The sequence below is a fragment of the Gopherus evgoodei genome, chromosome 1 (genome assembly GCF_007399415.2).
Source record: "Gopherus evgoodei ecotype Sinaloan lineage chromosome 1, rGopEvg1_v1.p, whole genome shotgun sequence".
NCBI classification, from domain to species: domain Eukaryota; kingdom Metazoa; phylum Chordata; order Testudines; family Testudinidae; genus Gopherus; species Gopherus evgoodei.
The window spans coordinates 203457696-203476337 of record NC_044322.1 but is presented as its reverse complement, the minus strand read 5'-3'; the positions used below and the strand labels follow the sequence as shown (position 1 = coordinate 203476337).

Genomic DNA, 18642 nt, shown 5'->3' with positions numbered 1-18642 from the left:
TAGTTTTACTTGTTGGAGAGTTGTCTTTTTTTACAGCTAAATATTACTGGTTGTTGTGCTGCTCTGAAACTGTTGGGAGATGACAGTATATTTTATAAGATTAACTCATTTTGTGTGCATTTGGTGATCATGAAAGTCAAAGACAGAGTCAGGTAAAATATAGTCAAGTTCTATATAAGATTCTCCATACATCTATCAATTCACTTCATTTCTGATTTACAACATACCTGCCATGCCTGTCTTGGTCCTCTCCAGAACAAACATTGTGACCATCGCACTAAAGGGTATGGGAAATTTAAAATGTGAATGGCAGAGAGATTTGAGTCTTCCCACTAAACTCATGATCTAAATGCCCAGAGGCAGAAAGTTATTTTGTTTATTTGCAGGACTATGAGGCAACCACTCTGTGTATTGTAAATTTATATTATTTTCAGAGTATACTGTAACTTGATAAAGTTCCACGTAAATAATGATTCCGTTTTCTGATTCTGATTTCCATTTACAAAAGAACTGAATATTAAAGCCCTTATGGAGCATGTTTACTCTTACATGGCATTTTTATGATAAACCCATCAAACTTTTTGTGGCAATGTTCTACAGTGTGAAGTGTTATAAAGTAAGACTTCTTCACTCCTCTGAACCAAATGTTTAGGAAATCAGAATATCTCAATATGATGTGCTAATGAAAAATATTTTTGGCCCTATCTATCTGAGCTTAAGGCCTCTCTTCCAGTCCTCAGAAGCCAGTTTCATAGAAATAAGGAATGGAGAAGATCCATCTATCCATTACGTTGTCCAGTCCCTCTCCCTGCCTATGCAGGATTGATCCAGCACCTCCTCCTGCATCCCAACCCCTCAGCCCCTGCCCAGAGCCCGCACCCCCTCCTGAACCCCAACCTCCTACCCCAGCCCAGTGAAAGGAACTGACGGTGGGGGAGAGTGAGCAACGGATAGAGTGGAAGGTGGAGTGAGCAGGGCAGGGCTTTGGGGAAGGGTTGGGGTAGATCCTGGGTTGCCCTTAAATTCAAAAAGTGATCTTGGGCATAAAAAGGTTGGAGACTGCTGCAATAGATCATCAGATAGATCCAGCAGTAACAATGAATTGAATATTCAAATAGTCTTTCTCTGCTCTGGTAATACATTTTAATTGGCTCTTCAGAATTAAAAACTGGACACTGTTCATAATTATTTTTAATGTACAAAGTGATATTTTGGCTTGTATGGTGTGGATATGTGTTGCTGGGTCTACTTTTAGAGGAGGGACATTTTTGGACATAAACAAGTTCATCACTCTTGACTATTTTTCTTCAAGAAGAAATATTTTTTTCTTTCTTTCTGAAATTTCCAGTTCTGAAAAAGCTCAGAGCTACTTTTAGCAATGTTGCCAACTTCTTAGTACTGCAGAGTCATTAGTAGGTTTTATGTTATTGTTAAAACCCCTACTCTTGAGTTTGTCTCCTTATATCAAGATGACAATTATATTTGTTTGTTTGTGCTTTTAGAAACCCCAACATCCTACAACAGGGCTAATTGCCATCACACTGGCATTTCACATATGCAATGAAGTTCACCTGGCAGGCTTTAAGTACAACTTCACTGACCGAAACAGTTCTTTGCACTATTATGGCAATGAGACCATGTCTGAGATGATTGAGGTAATGTACTATTTTCTTTTATGGGAAATGCTTAGAGAAAAATAGTGTTGTGCTAATAAGTTGGGAGACACAATGATCTGAAAGAATGAGCATGGTTTAGGAGTCAGAAAGTCTTGAGTTCTATTCCTGGCTCTAGTAGTGATTGGCTTTTTGGTGTTAGGCAAATCACTTTATCCTGCCTCAGTTTCCCTTTCTGTCAAATGGGTGGAGCTGGTCAGAAGTTTTCCAATGGAATGTTTTTCTGTTGGAAAATGCCAGTTCATCAAAACTGACACATTCTGCAGAAATATAGGGCTGGGAGGGACCTTGAGAGGTTCACCTCATCCATCTTCCCACAATGACCCAGAACTAAGTAAACCTACCTAGACCATCCTGGGTAGGTGTTTCTCTAACCTGTTCTTAAAAACCTCCAATGGTGGGGATTCCACAACCTCCCTTGGTAACCTTCCACAGCTTAATGACCCTTATGGTTAGAACATTCTTCCAAAGTCAAATCTAAATCTCCATTGCTGCAGATTAAGCCCATTACTTCTCCATGTCCCAGGAAGGTAGATAAGAACAGTTGATCTCCATCCTCTTTATAACAGCCCCTAATGCATTTAAAGACTATTAGGTCCCCCTCAGTCATCTTTTCTCAAGACTAAACGTGTCCCTTTTTTTTAACCTTTCCTCATAGGTCAGGTTTTCTAAACTTTGTATCATTTTTGTTGCTCTCCTCTAGACTCATTCCAATTTGTCCACATCTTTCATTAAGTGTAGCATCCTGAATTGGACACAGTACTTCAGTAGGGATCTCACAAGTGCAGAGTAAAGTGGAACAGTTACCTCAGGTCTTCCATATAAAGTTCCTGTTAATACACCCCTGAACAATAGTCACCATTTTCACAACTGCATCACATTGTTGGCTCAAATCTGGGTGCAACCAGAATGATTCCTGGCTCACATCAACTTGTGATCCACTGTAACCCCCAGATCCTTTTCAGCAGTACTATCACCTAACCAGTTATTCCCCATTTTGTAGTTGTGCATTTGATTTTGTTTTCCTAAGTTTAGTACTGTGCCCTTGTCTTTATGAGATTTCTTCTTGTTGATTTCAGACCAATTCCCCAGTTTGTCAAAGTTGTTTTGAATTCTAATCCTGTTCTCTAAAGTACTTGCAACCGCTCCCAGCTTGGTGTCATCTACTCATTTTATAACCACATTTTCCATTCCACTATCCAACTCATTAATGAAAATATTGAATGGAACCAAGACCGACCCTGGCGAGACCCTACTAGATACACCCTCCCAGTTTGACAGCGAACCATTGATAACTATTCTTTGAGTACGGTCTTTCAACCAGTTGTACATCCACATTATAGTAGATGTCATCTAGATCACATTTCCCTAGTTTACTTATGGAAATGTCATGTGGGACTCTGTCAAAGCCTTACCAAAATCAAGATATATCACATCATAAGAATGGCCATACTGGTTCAGAACAAAGGTCCATCTAGCCCAGTATCCTGTCTTCTGACAGTGGCCAATGCCAGGTGCTTCAGAGGGAGTTTACTGCTTCCCCCCATGCAGTAGTCCAGAAACCATGTCAAAGAAGAAAATTAGGCTTCAACAAATCTTCCAGTGGAAGAGAGGCAGATTTCAAAACTTTCCTGCCAGGCAGGTTTCTGTCAGAAGGAACCAAGAAGCAAAGAGCAGAGCTAGCCTTGATCTGCTGGGGGGTTTTCTGCTCCTTCCTGCCCTCTTGTAGAAATTATTTGGGCCAGCAGCTACTTTCCTCTACACCAGAGGTGGGCAAACTACGGCCTGCGGGCCACATTCAGCCCACAGGACCCTCCTGCATGGCCCCTGAGCTCCTGCCCCGGGAGGCTCGCCCCCGGCCCCTCCCCCATTGTTCCCTCTCCCCTGCAGCCTCAGCACGCCACGCTGCAGGCGCAATGCTCTGGGCACCTGGGCAGCACAGCTGCAGAGCCCAACCTGACCCAGTGCTCTGTGCTGTGCGGTGGCGCGGCTGTAGCACCACCAGTGCTCCAGGCAGCGCGGTAAGGGGGCAGAGTGCAGGTGGGGTTGGGTAGAGGGCAGAGGAGTTTGGGGTGGTGTTCAGAGCAGGGCCGCCCGGTGGGGGGGTGGCAAGCGGGGCAATTTGCCCTAGAGCCCCCATGAAAGTTTTTCGGGGCCTCTGAAGCAGGGTCCTTCACTTGCTCTGGGGCCCCCATAAAACTCTCGCAGGGCCCGGGCCCCCGGAGCTGCTTCTGCTCCGGGTCTTTGGCGGCAATTCAGAGGTGGGGGGGGGTCCTTCCACCCCGGGACCTGCTGCTGAAGTGCCCTGAAGACCTGCGGCAGGGGGTCCTTCTGCCCCGGGACTCGCAGCCGAAGTGCCGGGTCTTTGGTGGCAATTCAGGGGCGGGGGCCCCCTGAATCCTTTGGGCAGCCCTTGTTCAGGGGGCAGGGGTGTGGACAGGGGTCAGGGCAGTCAGAGGGTGGGGAATAGGGGGGGTTGAATGGTTGCAAGGGTCCTGGGGGGCAGTCAGGAAGGAGCAGGGGGTTGGAATGTGCAGCGGGGGGCAGTCATGGGCAGGGGTTCCGGGAGGCAGTCAGAAATAAGAGGAAGGGTTGCATAGGATGGTGGGGGGCAGTCAGGGGTCGGGGTTCCAGGAGCAGTCAGGGGACAGGGAGCTGGGGGGGTAGGTGGGGCAGGAGTCCCGGGGGGGGGCTGTCAGGAGGCGAGAAGCGCGGAGGGAGTAGGGGGCAGGGACCAGGCCATGCCTTGCTGTTTGGGGAGGCACAGCCTCCCCTAACCGGCCCTCCATACAATTTCCGAAACCCAATGTGGCCCTCAGGCCAAAAAGTTTGCCCACCCCTGCTCTACACTCTGCCCTATCTGAAATTTTCTGTTTGCTCCTGAGGAGACAGGGAGAGCTCTGCTTAACAGGGGCAGTGTTAGCTGCTGCTGTACAAGAGGCAGGGAATGAGGAAAAACAGATGGCCAATCAGTTGAGGATTTCCCTAGGTGGTTTTTTTTCCACAGACACACAGAAGAGTCAGAAAACCCCTAGTCTGTCCCCACAGGATTTGGCAGGTTTGTGTAGGGCCTGATCCAAAATACATTGAAGTCAGTGAAAAGACTTCCATTTACTTCAGAAGGCTTTGGATTGGGGCCGAGGAAGAGGAGAGAGCCCCTCCCTCCAAATTCCAATCTGTTTTTGATGTGCTGGCTAGAGACTGACTGACAGGACACAGACCTGCCAAACATTCCTATGTTCACAATTCATGAAATCAGGTGGAGCTTTAAAAATAAATTCTTTTCTGATTCTTTATGTAGAAAGAAGTTTTCTAAATGTTTATATTTATATTTCATATAAGCATGGTGTGGAATCCTAGAAGTTCGTGATAGAAGAGGCTTCTGAGGTCACACCCAGTCCATCTCTCTGCCACTGATAGATTATCCCCTGCAGTAGAGTTTCCTTCTAATATGGGTCTAGTCCGGTTTTGACTTCCACCACTTCCCTGGAGAGGCTATTCCTCAGCCTTTAGATATATCCACACTGCACGCTTCTTTCAGTGGCTGTAGAATACAGCCCCAGCAAGGGTATATGTAGCAGTGTAGCCAGTGAAGGACAGTTTAGGCAGGTACACCTCTACCCCGATAGAACACTGTCCTCGGGAGCCAAAAAATCTTCCTGTGTTATAGGTGAAACCGCATTATATTGAACTTGCTTTGATCCGCCGGAGTGCACCCCCTCACCCCACCCCCTCCGAGCACTGCTTTACCGCATTATATCCAAATTTATGTTATATTGGGTCGCGTTATATCAGGGTAGATGTGTATACTATGGACACACCTGAGTACATGCCATACATAGCTCTCTACTCACCCAAGCCAGGTCTCCCTATCTACACAGCTATTTTTTAGCAATGTAGTATCCTGCTGCTTGGGCCTTTTACTGTCATAGGTAAAGACTCTGCCAGTGGCGAAAGGCTCTGGCAGGGGGAGAACTATCCCTGCTGCCTCGCCCTGCCAGAGCCTTTCACTGACATAGCCTGCTTTTCATTGCAGCGTGTAGCTATGTGAACACTATATGCTGTCACCAATGGTGTGCAGAGTAGGCATTGCCTATAAATGTATGAGTCCTTTCCACAAAAGATTCTGGCTATAGTATTGTCTAGGTAACCCATTTGATTCATGGAAAAAAGTGAACCTTTGTTGCTTGCAGTAACAGTTTGATTTTGTCTTGTTTTTCCCCCCCTCTTTAGAATGGATACCACAACATCATTGCTGAGCAAAAGTTTTTGAAGTCGCTTATAGATAAGCAGTTTGTGGTCAGCTTGACGTGAGACTGAATAGACAATGGAAGAATGATCGCTATTTTCAACAAGATAGATTTTATTTTTTGTACTGTATTTTTATTTTTTAAATGCCATATCTGTTAAAGAAATATTTAAAAGAAGCACAGATGCCTCATAAAGGTGGTGGTAGCGGAGTTCCACTGTCTAAGACTGATGATGATTATCGCCATCTCCTGGCACACAACTAGAGTGAACTGATTTCTGTGAATCTATGTAATTATGAAAAAATACAACCTTCAGCTAAAAAATATCAGGGATATATAAAAATATGATGCACACCATTTATTTAACAATAAGAAATTTTTTCAGCAACTGATTTCTTTTCCGTATCTTCCTTTCCTGTTGCCCAGAGACTTGGAAGGCTATGAGATAATTGATTAAGGGATACAAAGTGTTTCACCTCTCTGTTCTGGTTTGAAAACAATTTGGGATAAGTGTATCTGCAAATCATTACTATCTGAAGGGGGTCTAGTAGCTGTACAGTATATAAAGTGCGTTTTAATCTCAGTCCACCTGGGCAGATGCCATATCATAGAAAATCATCTTCATAATTCATGCAGGCTGGTGTTTTCTTGTTGTCTGTCTCAACAAACTGGCCCCAGACTAAACTGCCCATGGACTCCTGGATGTAGCGTGTGTACACCTGGGTTGGAGACCCACTGGTATAACAGTGTGGGGAAGTCTGGATTGATGCTGCTCGTGCTGTATCTAATTTATGGATACATTTGTTCAGTGCTGTCAGTCTGATTTATTTCACAAGCCCCTGAATTCATTTTAAGAGGTAGGGACAATCTCCTTTAAACTGTGGAATTATAGAAGAGTTTTAAATATTTGAGTCGTCTTGGCACCATTGTGCAGTATTGACCACTTTAAGATGAATTCGCAACCAGAACTCCCCAATGAATATGAACTAGAATCTTGAGTTTGTAAATTTAAAATTTCTTTTACACAAAATGTCTTTGATGCATAGATTTCCCTCCCCGCCCCAAACACACATACTCCGGAGGCCTTGACACTTCTTATTCTCCCAAAGATGAAGATGTATTTTCCAAAACAGCACAGTTCCCCTCACCATAACAGGTAACTGTGAAGGGTTTCAAGGGCACCAGCAGATCATTACATGTACCAATTATCTTCTATATTGTGAGCAAGGCAGGATCTGAGACACACATTGACCAGTTCTGGGAGTTACAATTTTGTTTTTATCTGGCAATTCCTTTGTCCTCCTTTCCTTTTCTTTTTTCCTATTCTCTTGAGTTTTAGGCAGAGAGTGTGTGTGTGGGGGGGTGCGTGTATGAGAGAGAGAGGGTAACAGTTTCAAAAGCACCTAAATGATTTAGGAGACTAAACCCTATTTTCAAAAGTGATTTAGGTACTTTGGAGCCTAAATCGAAACTCCTAAGTGCCTAAGTCATTCTGAAAATGGGGCCTGGACTTCTAAGTCACTTAGGGTCTTTTGAATTTTTGTACTCAGGATCTTTAACTATAAGATATTTCATAGGATGGTCATATATTGTGAATCAGTTGTCTCCGAGATGTCCATGGTAGCTCTAAGTGAAATCTAATTGAGAATGTTGCCAGGAGCTATGAAGGTCTAAGTGGCAAAGTAAAATTCCATTCTAATCATCCTATAAGGTACATTAGTCATGAAAGGTATGTTTTAAAACTCTGTGGTCAATTGATCAATCTTCTAGGAATTAGAAAATCATAAAGAAGTATGCTTCAAAAGAATTTTGAAAGTGGATAAAATAATCCAATATTCTACAGCAGTAAATATTAATTTGAACAGAGATTAATCTAACAAACTGGGACCACAGGATTGCGTTCTTCAGAAATGAGGGCATGAAGCAAAAGACTGAATCTTGCTATAGAGTATTGACCACAATTTCCTAGCATCGTAAAAGTAAACAAATACCTGGTTTAGCTTAGAGTGAAGTGGTCAAAGATTTTCTATTACCCATTTTCTATTTTTGTCTGTCAGAATTGTTACAAGTATTAAAAAAAAAAATTGAGTCTCACCCTCTTTTTTTTTTTTTTTAGCTGCTTGGTTCTAATGAGTGCTATAATTTTTTTTACCCCTGATGGTCTCAGATTAAGCTTGTTGGATTAGTCAGGTTTAGGCTCTAGTGAGGCCACATCACACTACATTTTGTAAGGACATGATGACTTTGAGTAATTCCAAATGTCTTTGGAAGGTGATATTGAGGCTCTTGCTCTGTTAATCATGTTTCCACTATTTTTCTCATCTCCACACTGCCTTCATTTTTAGGCCCTTACGCAAACTGATACATTGTTTTTCACAAGACCTCTTGAAACTGGCCAGCATTTATTTCAATTAATTTAAAAGGCTTGTCTGTGTGGAAAGAAAACCATGAGGAAGTTGCATCAGAACTACAGTCTTTATTTTATGTGTCTAGTGCTGTTGAGAGAAGCTTTTATGTAATTACTACATGTGCGTCTTTCAAAGAGCATTCAGTGTCAGCATTGGCCTAACTCTGCTGCTCTTGAAGACATTTGGTAAAACTCCCACTTCAGGGGAAACAGAGTAGGCCAGAAGTGAAAATTCTACCTTATAAAACTAGGAACGTGGCAGCCTCATGCTGGTACAACTACATAAGGTCTCTTAAGTATCTGTATAGAACCCGTTACATTCTGGCAGAATGTAGGCAGTAACGACTTGTACCAAAGTGTCCAACTGTATCAAAGTGTCAGCGTTTAGTATTACAGGATCACTTTCCAAAATTAGCTATATAATTTTCCCTTTCTTTTTGAGAGTACCCTGATATTTATCTTTGTCATTTCTCTTTCCTTTCCTCTCCACCTTCTTCCTCATTGAAGAAGGGATGTAGCAAGACACAGCTTTGGAGAAGTGATTAGTTCCTCATCTATACTTGTTGTTCTCCAAATTGGTATCATCCATAAATCTACTCTCATCCACCTACATCTCTTCTTAAGTTCCTGTCATAAGATTTTTTGTTTGTTTGGAGACATAGTAATAAGTTATGAGTAGGTTTCAGCCATAAGAGCTGACAGTTAGGGTTTGTGACAGTCTCGTTATTCACTTAGACTATACACATATCACCAAATGGTGACAACCGGGAATGGGGAGATGGTTGTGAGGGAATGCAAAGAGCAAAGTTAAGCTTTCAGAGTTCCCCTAATACATGCTCTGAATGCTAAATGCATAGAGCAGAGGGTACTGTCATTAGAAAGCATCCTTTATGGGTAATTAATTTTATCTTTGATACTAAGCAGTGAAATAATTACGATGACGATTTTTTTGGTAGCATAATGCAGGCTTTATAGAATTCTGTATACATTGGACCTGTTTCTCCACTCTTATGTACCCATTGTAGTCATTTACACCAGGGGAATACTGACACAATGTGATTTCAAATCAGAAGAGTAGCGTTTTGCGCCCATTTTGCACAGGTGTAAATACACATGGTGCTAAGTAGTGGAGAATCAGAATCATGGTGTCTGTTTTAAATATAACACTCATTTTTAAGGTCATCCTGTGCCACTGTTATTCCAACTTGGCTTGAGATTTTTCTCTTTAAAAATATATTGAGCAACTAATTTATTTAAATTGAGCAACTAATTTAAAGCAGGATCTTTTTCTAAGATTTGCTTTCATTCTTATTTGGTCTAGAGGGTACAGAATCTACAATGGGCCACTCTATTGAAAGCTGCTTTTTAATTTGATAGCTGCAGCAGCACAAGTTGGAGTCTTCAATGTATGAATTCCAGGGTACTGCAAGCTGTACTTCCATGTACAGTGCCAGCATAACTGTGCCAAATATTAGTGAATTTCCATTTTCTTTCTGTCAGCTGCAATAGTCCATTTGCTTTAAGGCCCCTTTCAAAACACCACTGAAGTCAATGAGAGTCTTCAGTGGCCTTTGGGGAAGATTCTTAAAGCAATGGACTGAGCTTGCTTTGTTGTGAAAGTTATCTTAATTTCTTCAACTGTAACAATTAAGGGCAATTCTGAGATGTAACTAAAAGGCAAGTTATAGATTAATGCACTAAGGATGAATCTGTGAGTGTTTAATGCACATCTGTAGATTACATTTCAAATGAAAATATATTCCTATTTTGGAATGACAAGAAGGGTTTAATAATTAATATGTGATGTGTCTTGTTATGTACTCATTAGTATACGTATCTTTTTTTCAAATACCCCTAAAGGGCACCTTTAAATATTTTCTTAACCTAAAACATAGGAGCAGGGGTGTTGTTTGTGTTTAAATAAAGTGTATAATTTTAAGAATGTGAAAAATCAATGTTTTTCTAGTTTCAGTAAATATTGGATTTCATTTGCTGTTTAGCTTGATTTTTATGTGCCTTTTAATACAAACTTTATTTTGACAGTCATTGGCTGTTAATAGGTGTGTTAAGTGGAGTTTTGAATATTGTCAGATTATCAGCTTTTGCTTTCTCAAAATTGAAGGGCAGGGCAAAATCACTCTTTTTTGGGAAGAATGACACTTTTTGCAAATCAGGTTTCAACTACTTTATGCTGAGCAAAAGCAAAATCTTGTCACGGTTGATGATGGTAAATTGTCAAAGAAAAAAATTCTCTTAGAGGCAATGTTTTCATGGGTTTTTAATCTTCATGAGTGAAAGAGGAAGCTCACGAGAGACTTCAAAGGAAAAGCACAGAGAGAAATACTAAAGAACATATTGTTTAATGCTTCAGTGCTGTTCCTTTTTTCTCACTTTGCCCCCATGAATTTGAGTTTGGAAAAGAAAAAGCCCTTTCTTCAGTTTGTGGTTTTAGGGATTCCGAGTGTGACTCTGATCAAAAAGAAGAAGAAAAAAATCCACCATGAATGAATATGCGGACCCATTCATTTTTGTTTTGATGTTTTGTGCTAGATTGTGACATTACATTTTTCCGTGAGTAAGAGGCTGCCCTGCCCCAAGAGCACATGAGGGGATCGTCCATGAGAATTAAAATTTGTTCTCTGGTCTCTGTCTGAGCAATCAAAAACCAGGGATTTGCTACTGGTCCATTTCAGTATCAGATTGTTTCCCACTCCATGCCAGTTTGGTGAGTAAATTTCTCTGTTCTACAATGGCAGTTCTGGGAACAGAATTCAGATCTCTTGACTCCCAATCTGATGGCCCATCCTCAGCAGCATGCTGTGTAGCCCACAGTATATTTATGCCTGTTGGTAGGTTCAAGGCTTAAAAGGAGACTGTCACTAAATGCCCACCCAGAATGATGGGGATCATACTTAAGCTTGTGTCTCTCAAGGCACATCCCCTCTCTTCCTATGCTCCACCCTTTTCTCAATCTGTGTTTTCAAGCAAGGTACATAGTTCTCCACACCAACCAGTACTATGCTTAAACTCTCTCTCCCTCAGCCTCCACAACACACTGCTGTGCATCAAGCAAGGCCATGCTGGATTAAGGCCTATGTGGGAATGCCAGTGGTGTTTTCTCAGAGTGATATTTGCATATTAACACATTCAGGATTCTAGAGGCACCATCTATTGGTAAATGTTCTGCGATTACATTGGTTTCTTTGTAATATGGATTAACAGCAAGCTTGGCAAACAAAAATAATGTCCTTTGTAGATCATCATTCACACTGGTTTGTTTTTAATAGATTCTGAGTGTCCTTGTACTCCAAAATGCGAATTTGGTGCTTCAAACTTTCTTTCTAGTCGTTCTGTTAATAAAGGGAAACTTTTTTTATTTTTTAGATATTTAATAAGATATTTTTTTCAAATCAGTACAAAAAATTTAAATACAAAAATTATTTGCTATTGACATATCTCATACATATTCTGGAAACTCACCAAAGTCACCAGTGTCTGGTAAACTGTCCATTGCCACCAACATTCCATAAAATATCTGAGATCACACACCACACTACAATCATTGCAGTGCTGTGTTGGTAATACACTGCATTATACTCTGTATTTAAATAATGGTCATGCCAGTTAAATCTTTTTTTTTCCTGCATGGAAGTTCCTAGTTCATTTTGAATTAAATAGGGTTGCATTAGTCAAGACACAGAAGATGTGTTCAGCCTACTTTTAAACTAATGCAATAGTGTGTTGTGCAGTTCTGAAAAGGGAAACACAGAAAAGTACAGTATTAAGATATTTTTAAATTAATCTCAGTAATTAATTTTTTGCTGTGAGATTAGCACCATTGTTGAACAGACAGTACCTTGTAAAAATGTTGCTTCCCCCACATACACACGCATTTGATGCCTATGTAAGCTCATATACAAACTTAGGCAATCGGTAACAAAACATAAATAAAAAGAACTGGAAATCAGTTATTACATTAAATGAAATTGTTCTCAGATGAGTCATAGAGTTTAAGGCCAGTAGGGACCATTAGATTATCTAGTCTGACCTCCTGTATATCAGAGGCCACCAACACCTCTCAGCACCCACACACAATGGAAATGAGACAAAAGTAAAAGAGTTTGCTTGATCCTTATTACTGATGAAAATTATTGGACAATGTCAAACCAGTTTATTTATTATTTAGCAAACAGAGCAAGTGCCACTTTTGCTGTACGTTCATTAATAAGCTAATTTTGGCTGAATCCCAGAACAAGCGCATTCTCTTAAAAGCCGAACAGAATGCAGTTTCTTAGCAAAGGTATGGGAAAGTGCATTCTTTATACTGCACTGACGTTCATTGGCCAAAATGCTACATTATTTTAATAATTTGGCATAACATATCTAAAGTCATTAGACAAACCATATTTCAGGTCCACCATGTCTACCTTCTGCTTTGTAAATATATATGGAGGCTTCTGGAACGCTGTGGTATTAGGGGATGATCTATTACCCCCTGAAGTTGATGGCAATTTTCCTTTTGATTCCAATGGCTGTTTGGATAAAGCCCTCAGCTAGCAGTGAATTAAAATTCTCTTGTGCTAACATTTGTTTCCATCTTAAGTGTTTTATTAGAAGAAACTGTCTTGTGATACTGTATGTGGGGAAAATAAGGATTTCAGCTAAGAGAATCTTTGCTTATGTTGCAGGTTTAGATAAAACCTGCGTTTAAAAAATTCATTACTCAAACTTTATATATATATATATATATATATAATCAGATCATTTCATACTGATACATTCTGTTTATTTTGTTATCTTTTCATCTCACACTTTAGATCAATGTTCAGTTAAATAGGCAACAGGAGTGAGTGATGTATGCAAGATTTGACCCTTAATACTGCGTTATTGTGAATGAAATGAAGTAAGTATGGTATCACAGAAATATATAATGTACAGCTAATATGTCCCCATTGGATACAGAACAACTGTTATGAACCTGATACACACCATTTTTATAACAAGCTGTGTTTCACATAATGTGAAACTTTGTGTTTTATTTGTTGTACAAGTGGGATCTAAAACTGTCAGTAAATGCATCTTTCAATGGTATAAAAGTTTGAAGCAGAGGAAAAGAGTTGTGATTTTTGTCTGAGGGGGTTTTGTTTTTGTTTTGTTTTGTTTTTACATAGGATACAATAAATATCCTGAGAAAGATGAGTGAACATATTGCCCAGCATAGAGTCCCGCTGCCTGTTCAGATGGCATCTGAATGTAAACTTTGTCTCCAGGCATCAGTTGAATGACGGTGCTTCCAGAAGCTTGGTCCAGGAAACCTTTTTTATATTCATCATATGTATACATCAGTGGCTCATTGTTCTTGTATAAAGCTACCCAGACGCTGGCCCCTTTACAGTGAACATGGTAGGCAAAGTAGTAAATCCCAGGGATCTCACAGGTGAAGATACCAGTCAGTGGGTTATAGTTCTGCCTGCCATTGTAGAGAAGTTTGTCGAATTTCACAGGCACCCCGACCCGTGGGAAGGGTGTGGTGAGTTCTGCTGTGAATGCAGGCATTTCATAGACAGCACCACCGTTCTTGCCTTTCTTGCCCATATAGCCAGGTGGAGTCTTCACTCCATCAATGCCAGGCCCCATCTCTGGCAAATATTGTCCAATGGCTGGTGGGGTGGGTGGGATTATTACTGGAGGACCAGGTGGACCTGGAGGCCCTGGAGGACCCTGGAGACCCGGCTGGCCAGGTGGACCAAGTGCCCCAGGTTTTCCTGGTGGTCCTTGCAGCCCTGAAACACCAGGTTTCCCTACTCCTGGAAAGCCTGGTGGACCAGGTACACCTGGTTCACCTTTAGGTCCTGGAAGTCCAGGTGGTCCGATTGGGCCACTGGGTCCTGTGATACCTGGGATTCCAGATGGACCTTGTTGGCCTTGATCACCAGGGATTCCAGGTTCCCCTTTAGGTCCTAATTGCCCAGGAACACCAGGCAGGCCTGGCAAACCTTTGTGACCAGCTTCTCCCTTTGGCCCCATTGGACCAGGTAGTCCTCTAAGACCTGGGGGTCCTACTTCCCCAGGAAAACCTGGCTTTCCTGGGAAACCTTGTAGGCCAGGTTCACCTTTTGGACCAATAGGTCCTTGAGGCCCTACAGGTCCACCTTCTCCTTTTGGTCCTGGGAAACCAACAGCACCAGATGGCCCCATTACTCCTGGTAATCCTGGTTGACCTGGCTCCCCAGGAGGCCCGCCCATGCCAGGAGGACCCATGTGCCCTTTCTCACCTTTAGGCCCCAGTGCTCCAGGGAACCCACCCATGCCACGATCACCTTTAGGCCCAGGGAATCCTGGTTTCCCAATCCCTGGTAGGCCTGGGGGCCCTGGTAAACCCGGCAAGCCTTGTTCCCCCTTTCCACCTGGGAATCCAGGCTGGCCTGGGATTCCATCTTGACCTGGTTTTCCAACACCTGGAAGGCCAGGTGGACCTTGAATCCCAGGTGCCCCAAGAAGACCTTGTGGCCCTTGTTCACCTGGAAGTCCCGGTTTACCTATAGGTCCCTGTGGTCCTGGAAACCCAGTCATTCCTGGTTTGCCTATCCCTGGAAGTCCAACTGGACCTGGAGGGCCAGGTAACCCAGGTGGACCTTTTAACCCTGGTAAACCTGGAATCCCAATGCCTTTTTCTCCTTTAGGCCCTTGAAGGCCCGGGAGTCCTGGTGGTCCTTTCATTCCCGGTTCACCCTTTACTCCTGGTTGTCCTGGTAATCCTTGAACACCTGGTTTTCCTATTCCAGGCAGTCCAGGAGGCCCTGGTGGTCCCTGTGGCCCTGGTATTCCCATAGGCCCAATCTCTCCCTTTGGTCCCATCTCACCTCTTGACCCAGGGAGCCCCATTGCTCCTGGTTTTCCAGGCATTCCAGGCATACCTGGTTTGCCTATTCCTGGATATCCTTGTGGACCTGGTTTTCCTTTGGCTCCTGGCACTCCATGACCTGGTAATCCTGGGGCCCCGGGTGGCCCTCTTGGTCCAGGCTCACCAGGGGGACCTTGCTCACCTCTCAAACTGGCTAATGGAATTTCTATTTTTAAGAAAAAAAGAGATGAATCATAATTTTAGCTTTATTGGAAATCAGATATGCAGTTTAAATAGCTTGGTCTCATTTAGATATTGCTTGGATTTGTGGTAGATACACTAGCTACTACCAGCTCATGGACCCAGTTGTTGTTGATTAGAATCAAGCATGGCACTTTTATTGTTCTGAATGACTTCATGCACCCCAAATTTCACTTTATTCATAATATATGTGAAATAGTTATTTTCCTCTCAAAATCTTCCCTTAATTTTTATGTAAAAGCTATCCATATCTTAGGTCAATTTTCCACATATATGGGCCAACTTTCAAGTCTGTGATGAAATGACAAAAACCTTGGATTTTGAGTAGTTCTTTATTTTGTTATAAATGTCACCCCTCTAGTTGATGACTTAGTTTACACTTAAATATATTGCTGGTATAGCTATACTATTGTAGCTATGCTGACAAATCTCTTCCAGTGGAGAAGCAGCTTATACCAGCAAAAAGTGCTTTTCCCGGGCTAGCTTTTCCTGGTTTGACAAGCAAAATAAGCTAAATAGCCAAAGATACTTTTATGCAAGACTTCTTAAGTCTATGCATTTTTAGTAAGTCAATGTATTTCAGCACTGATGGCAGCCAGTTATATACAAAAATGTATAGTGAGATGTTAAGAATTGAACTTAACCAATGAAAACCAGAAAAAGGTATTTACCAGTGTGATATCTTCAGCATTATCCTTAAATCTGGAATTCTTAATCTTTTCTACCCCATTACTCCTAAATCACCCATTTTTGCCTCTCATGGCTCCATATCCCCAGTCTTATCTGCCTCTGAATGTTGTGCCCTTTCATTTTAAAAGATCTAAACTGATTTGATACACAATAATTTAATAATCTGTACTGGCTCAGTGCATCAAACTAGTCGGGGCTTGACTGTAGTTTTGCAACAGGCCTGTGTATGAGGAAATACGTAGGAACACAGGGAAGGAATTGTACCTCTGGGAGGCACAATTCCTGCCCTGCTTCTCCCTTGTTTCAGCAGTGGGGTGCTGGGTGTTAGTGATTTGTTGACATATATCAGCAGCAAACAATAACACCCTGTGTACCTGCTCAGCTATTCTGGCTGGTGCTTTGGGGAGGGTGGAGTCAAAGCACTGCCCCCTCCCCACTCACTTGTGTGCTTGGGTGAAAGGGAAACAGCATGTGCACAGCCCATGGAGGAACATAAAGGGAGTTCTTAACCCCCTGCCCCCCGTTAATTCCCTGCACATGCACAGAGCAAGGGACAATCTAGCCCATAGCATTTATATAGCACTTAACATCTTCAAAGCACTATACAAACACTAAGTGCGCTACACCCTATGCAGTAGATAAATTTTACTTCCATTTTACAGATGCAGATCTACCCATACTACAAGTTAGCTCTGTGGACTGCAGGTTTTCAGATCTTTCTATATAGGTCTGCAGGGCAAACATACCAGACCACAGAGAAATTCCCTGCTGATAGGATGCCCTCCTCCATTAACCCTTGTGCCAGGATAGCCTGCCCTGTGGGCTGGAGGGCCTGGGGCTAAGCCAACCTGCTTACAGAGTGAACCCTACCTGAGGGGAATCAGGCAATTCTCCTAAAGAGCAGAAGGTGACTGCAGTAATAGAATGAGAGCCAGGCTTAAGTGGTGATAAAGCTTAGCTGGGAAAAGCTCTGGAGGCAGAGCTAGGCAGAAAGCCCAGAGATTATGGCCAGCCCTCCAGGCAGGAAGCCCTGGGAGAGAGCTTGATTAAGCTGGGAAGAGATGGAATCACCAAGAGGAGACCTTAGAAGGCTGGCTAGGAAGTGGCCTAAAGAAAACTGCCGCTCAGGTAAAGGAGCAGACCTAGTTGTTCAGTACAGGGCGCTGGGCTGGAAGCTAGAGTACAGGGTGGGACTGGGTTCCCCATTGGCCTGAAAGAAGTGCCCTAGAGGGGTGGAAGGATTTTTGTTTGTGATAAAGAGATTTGTTTGGGAGTGTTTGGAGGTCTGTGGTCCTGGGATGGGTGGCCTTAATATGGGGACCTAGCCAGAGGGCTGAGCTACTGACAGAGAAACTGCCACAGTGCTGGAGTAACTCAGGGGTAGCCCAGTGAGTGAGCTGTTGTGCTATGTCTGGCCATGAGGGCCCCCAGCAGTGTGGGACCTTGGTTACATCTCCCTTCCTGGGAAAAGCAGTTATTGGGCTGCTCTTGCTATAGGCAAACTAGGCAGCTGGGGTGGCCAGGCCAAACGTGACTGAGGTTGCTGCCACCTTGAGCGCCAGGTTGCAATGCCACTCACTCACATTTGCCCCCTCCATCACCCCGCTGCTCCTGTCATGATGGAGGGGTGGCTGGGCCACACCTGAGTGAATGACACTGTGAGCTGGTGCTTGGCCCCTCCCATCTTCTACCACAAGCAGATTGGGCCACATTCATTGGGCATGTACCCAAGCATGCTCTTCTATGGCAGGAACCTGGCCAACCACTCAGGGTGCGTGCCAGGCTGTGTAAGCCCCTGGCTGCAGAAACAATAAGCAGTGATGTCTTATGACCATTATTTATCTGCAGTTAGGTACTAATTATGGTTCCTAAAATATTAACCCAGTGTTGGTCCCTGCGCGTGAGAGGAGTGGGAGGAGATTTCACTTTCTATTGTTTACCTTTATCTTTTTTTGGCACCATCTCCTTGCCAAGCATAGGCAGTTGTGGGATTTCTTTCATGTACTGAGGCAGATGAGGGTATTCTTTTCCATATTGCATGTGTGGCACCTCCTTGCCCATGTGTTGCATTGGAATGCCTTCTTTGCCCAGTGGCATGTGAGGTACTTGTTGTCCAAGGGCCTGATATTGTGAGATATGGGGTGGCAGCTGCTTGATCCCATAATAGACGCCCCCTTGAATGGATCTCACTAGCTCTAGGTAAACTGTTACAGCCACTGCCAGCAGCTGCACAGGGGCTAGCAGCACAGCCATGACCTGCAGAAGTAAAGAAAAGGAGATAATTATTGCACATAAAAGCATGCAAATGATATTTTCATACAGAAATCCTGTATCTTAGCCAAAGCCCCTTGTTCTCTGCAGCAAGCTGGACCTAAATTCTGTAGCAAGATCTCTGGATTCTGCATCACTGGTGAAAACATTTTTAGCAGCTTCATATGCACTTTAATAGGAAGATTTGTTTAGACATAACCATGAATAATACACTCAATACAATAATCCCTGTGTTTGTGTTTATAC

General features: G+C 42.8%; 2 protein-coding genes across 13 annotated transcripts in view; one reads left to right on the top strand and one right to left on the bottom strand.

The window, feature by feature from the left end:
* The window catches only part of ST3GAL6 (ST3 beta-galactoside alpha-2,3-sialyltransferase 6), a 77320-nt gene extending 70590 nt beyond the window's left edge, over window positions 1–6730 (top strand). For all 10 annotated transcript variants that reach the window (XM_030583268.1, XM_030583317.1, XM_030583233.1 and 7 more), the window contains 2 exons: window positions 1503–1655; window positions 5907–6730. In XM_030583268.1, coding sequence (XP_030439128.1) covers window positions 1503–1655; window positions 5907–5987 — 234 coding nt within the window. In that variant the 3' untranslated portion in view covers window positions 5988–6730. The remainder of the gene's footprint in view (window positions 1–1502; window positions 1656–5906) is intronic.
* Window positions 6731–11591: 4861 nt separating this feature from the next.
* COL8A1 (collagen type VIII alpha 1 chain) overlaps window positions 11592–18642 on the bottom strand; it is a 155403-nt gene continuing 148352 nt past the window's right edge. For all 3 annotated transcript variants that reach the window (XM_030583207.1, XM_030583222.1, XM_030583214.1), the window contains 2 exons: window positions 18066–18381; window positions 11592–15400 (listed from right to left, as the gene is read on the bottom strand). In XM_030583207.1, the coding sequence (XP_030439067.1) occupies window positions 13494–15400; window positions 18066–18378 (2220 nt within the window). In that variant the 5' untranslated portion in view covers window positions 18379–18381 and the 3' untranslated portion in view covers window positions 11592–13493. The remainder of the gene's footprint in view (window positions 15401–18065; window positions 18382–18642) is intronic.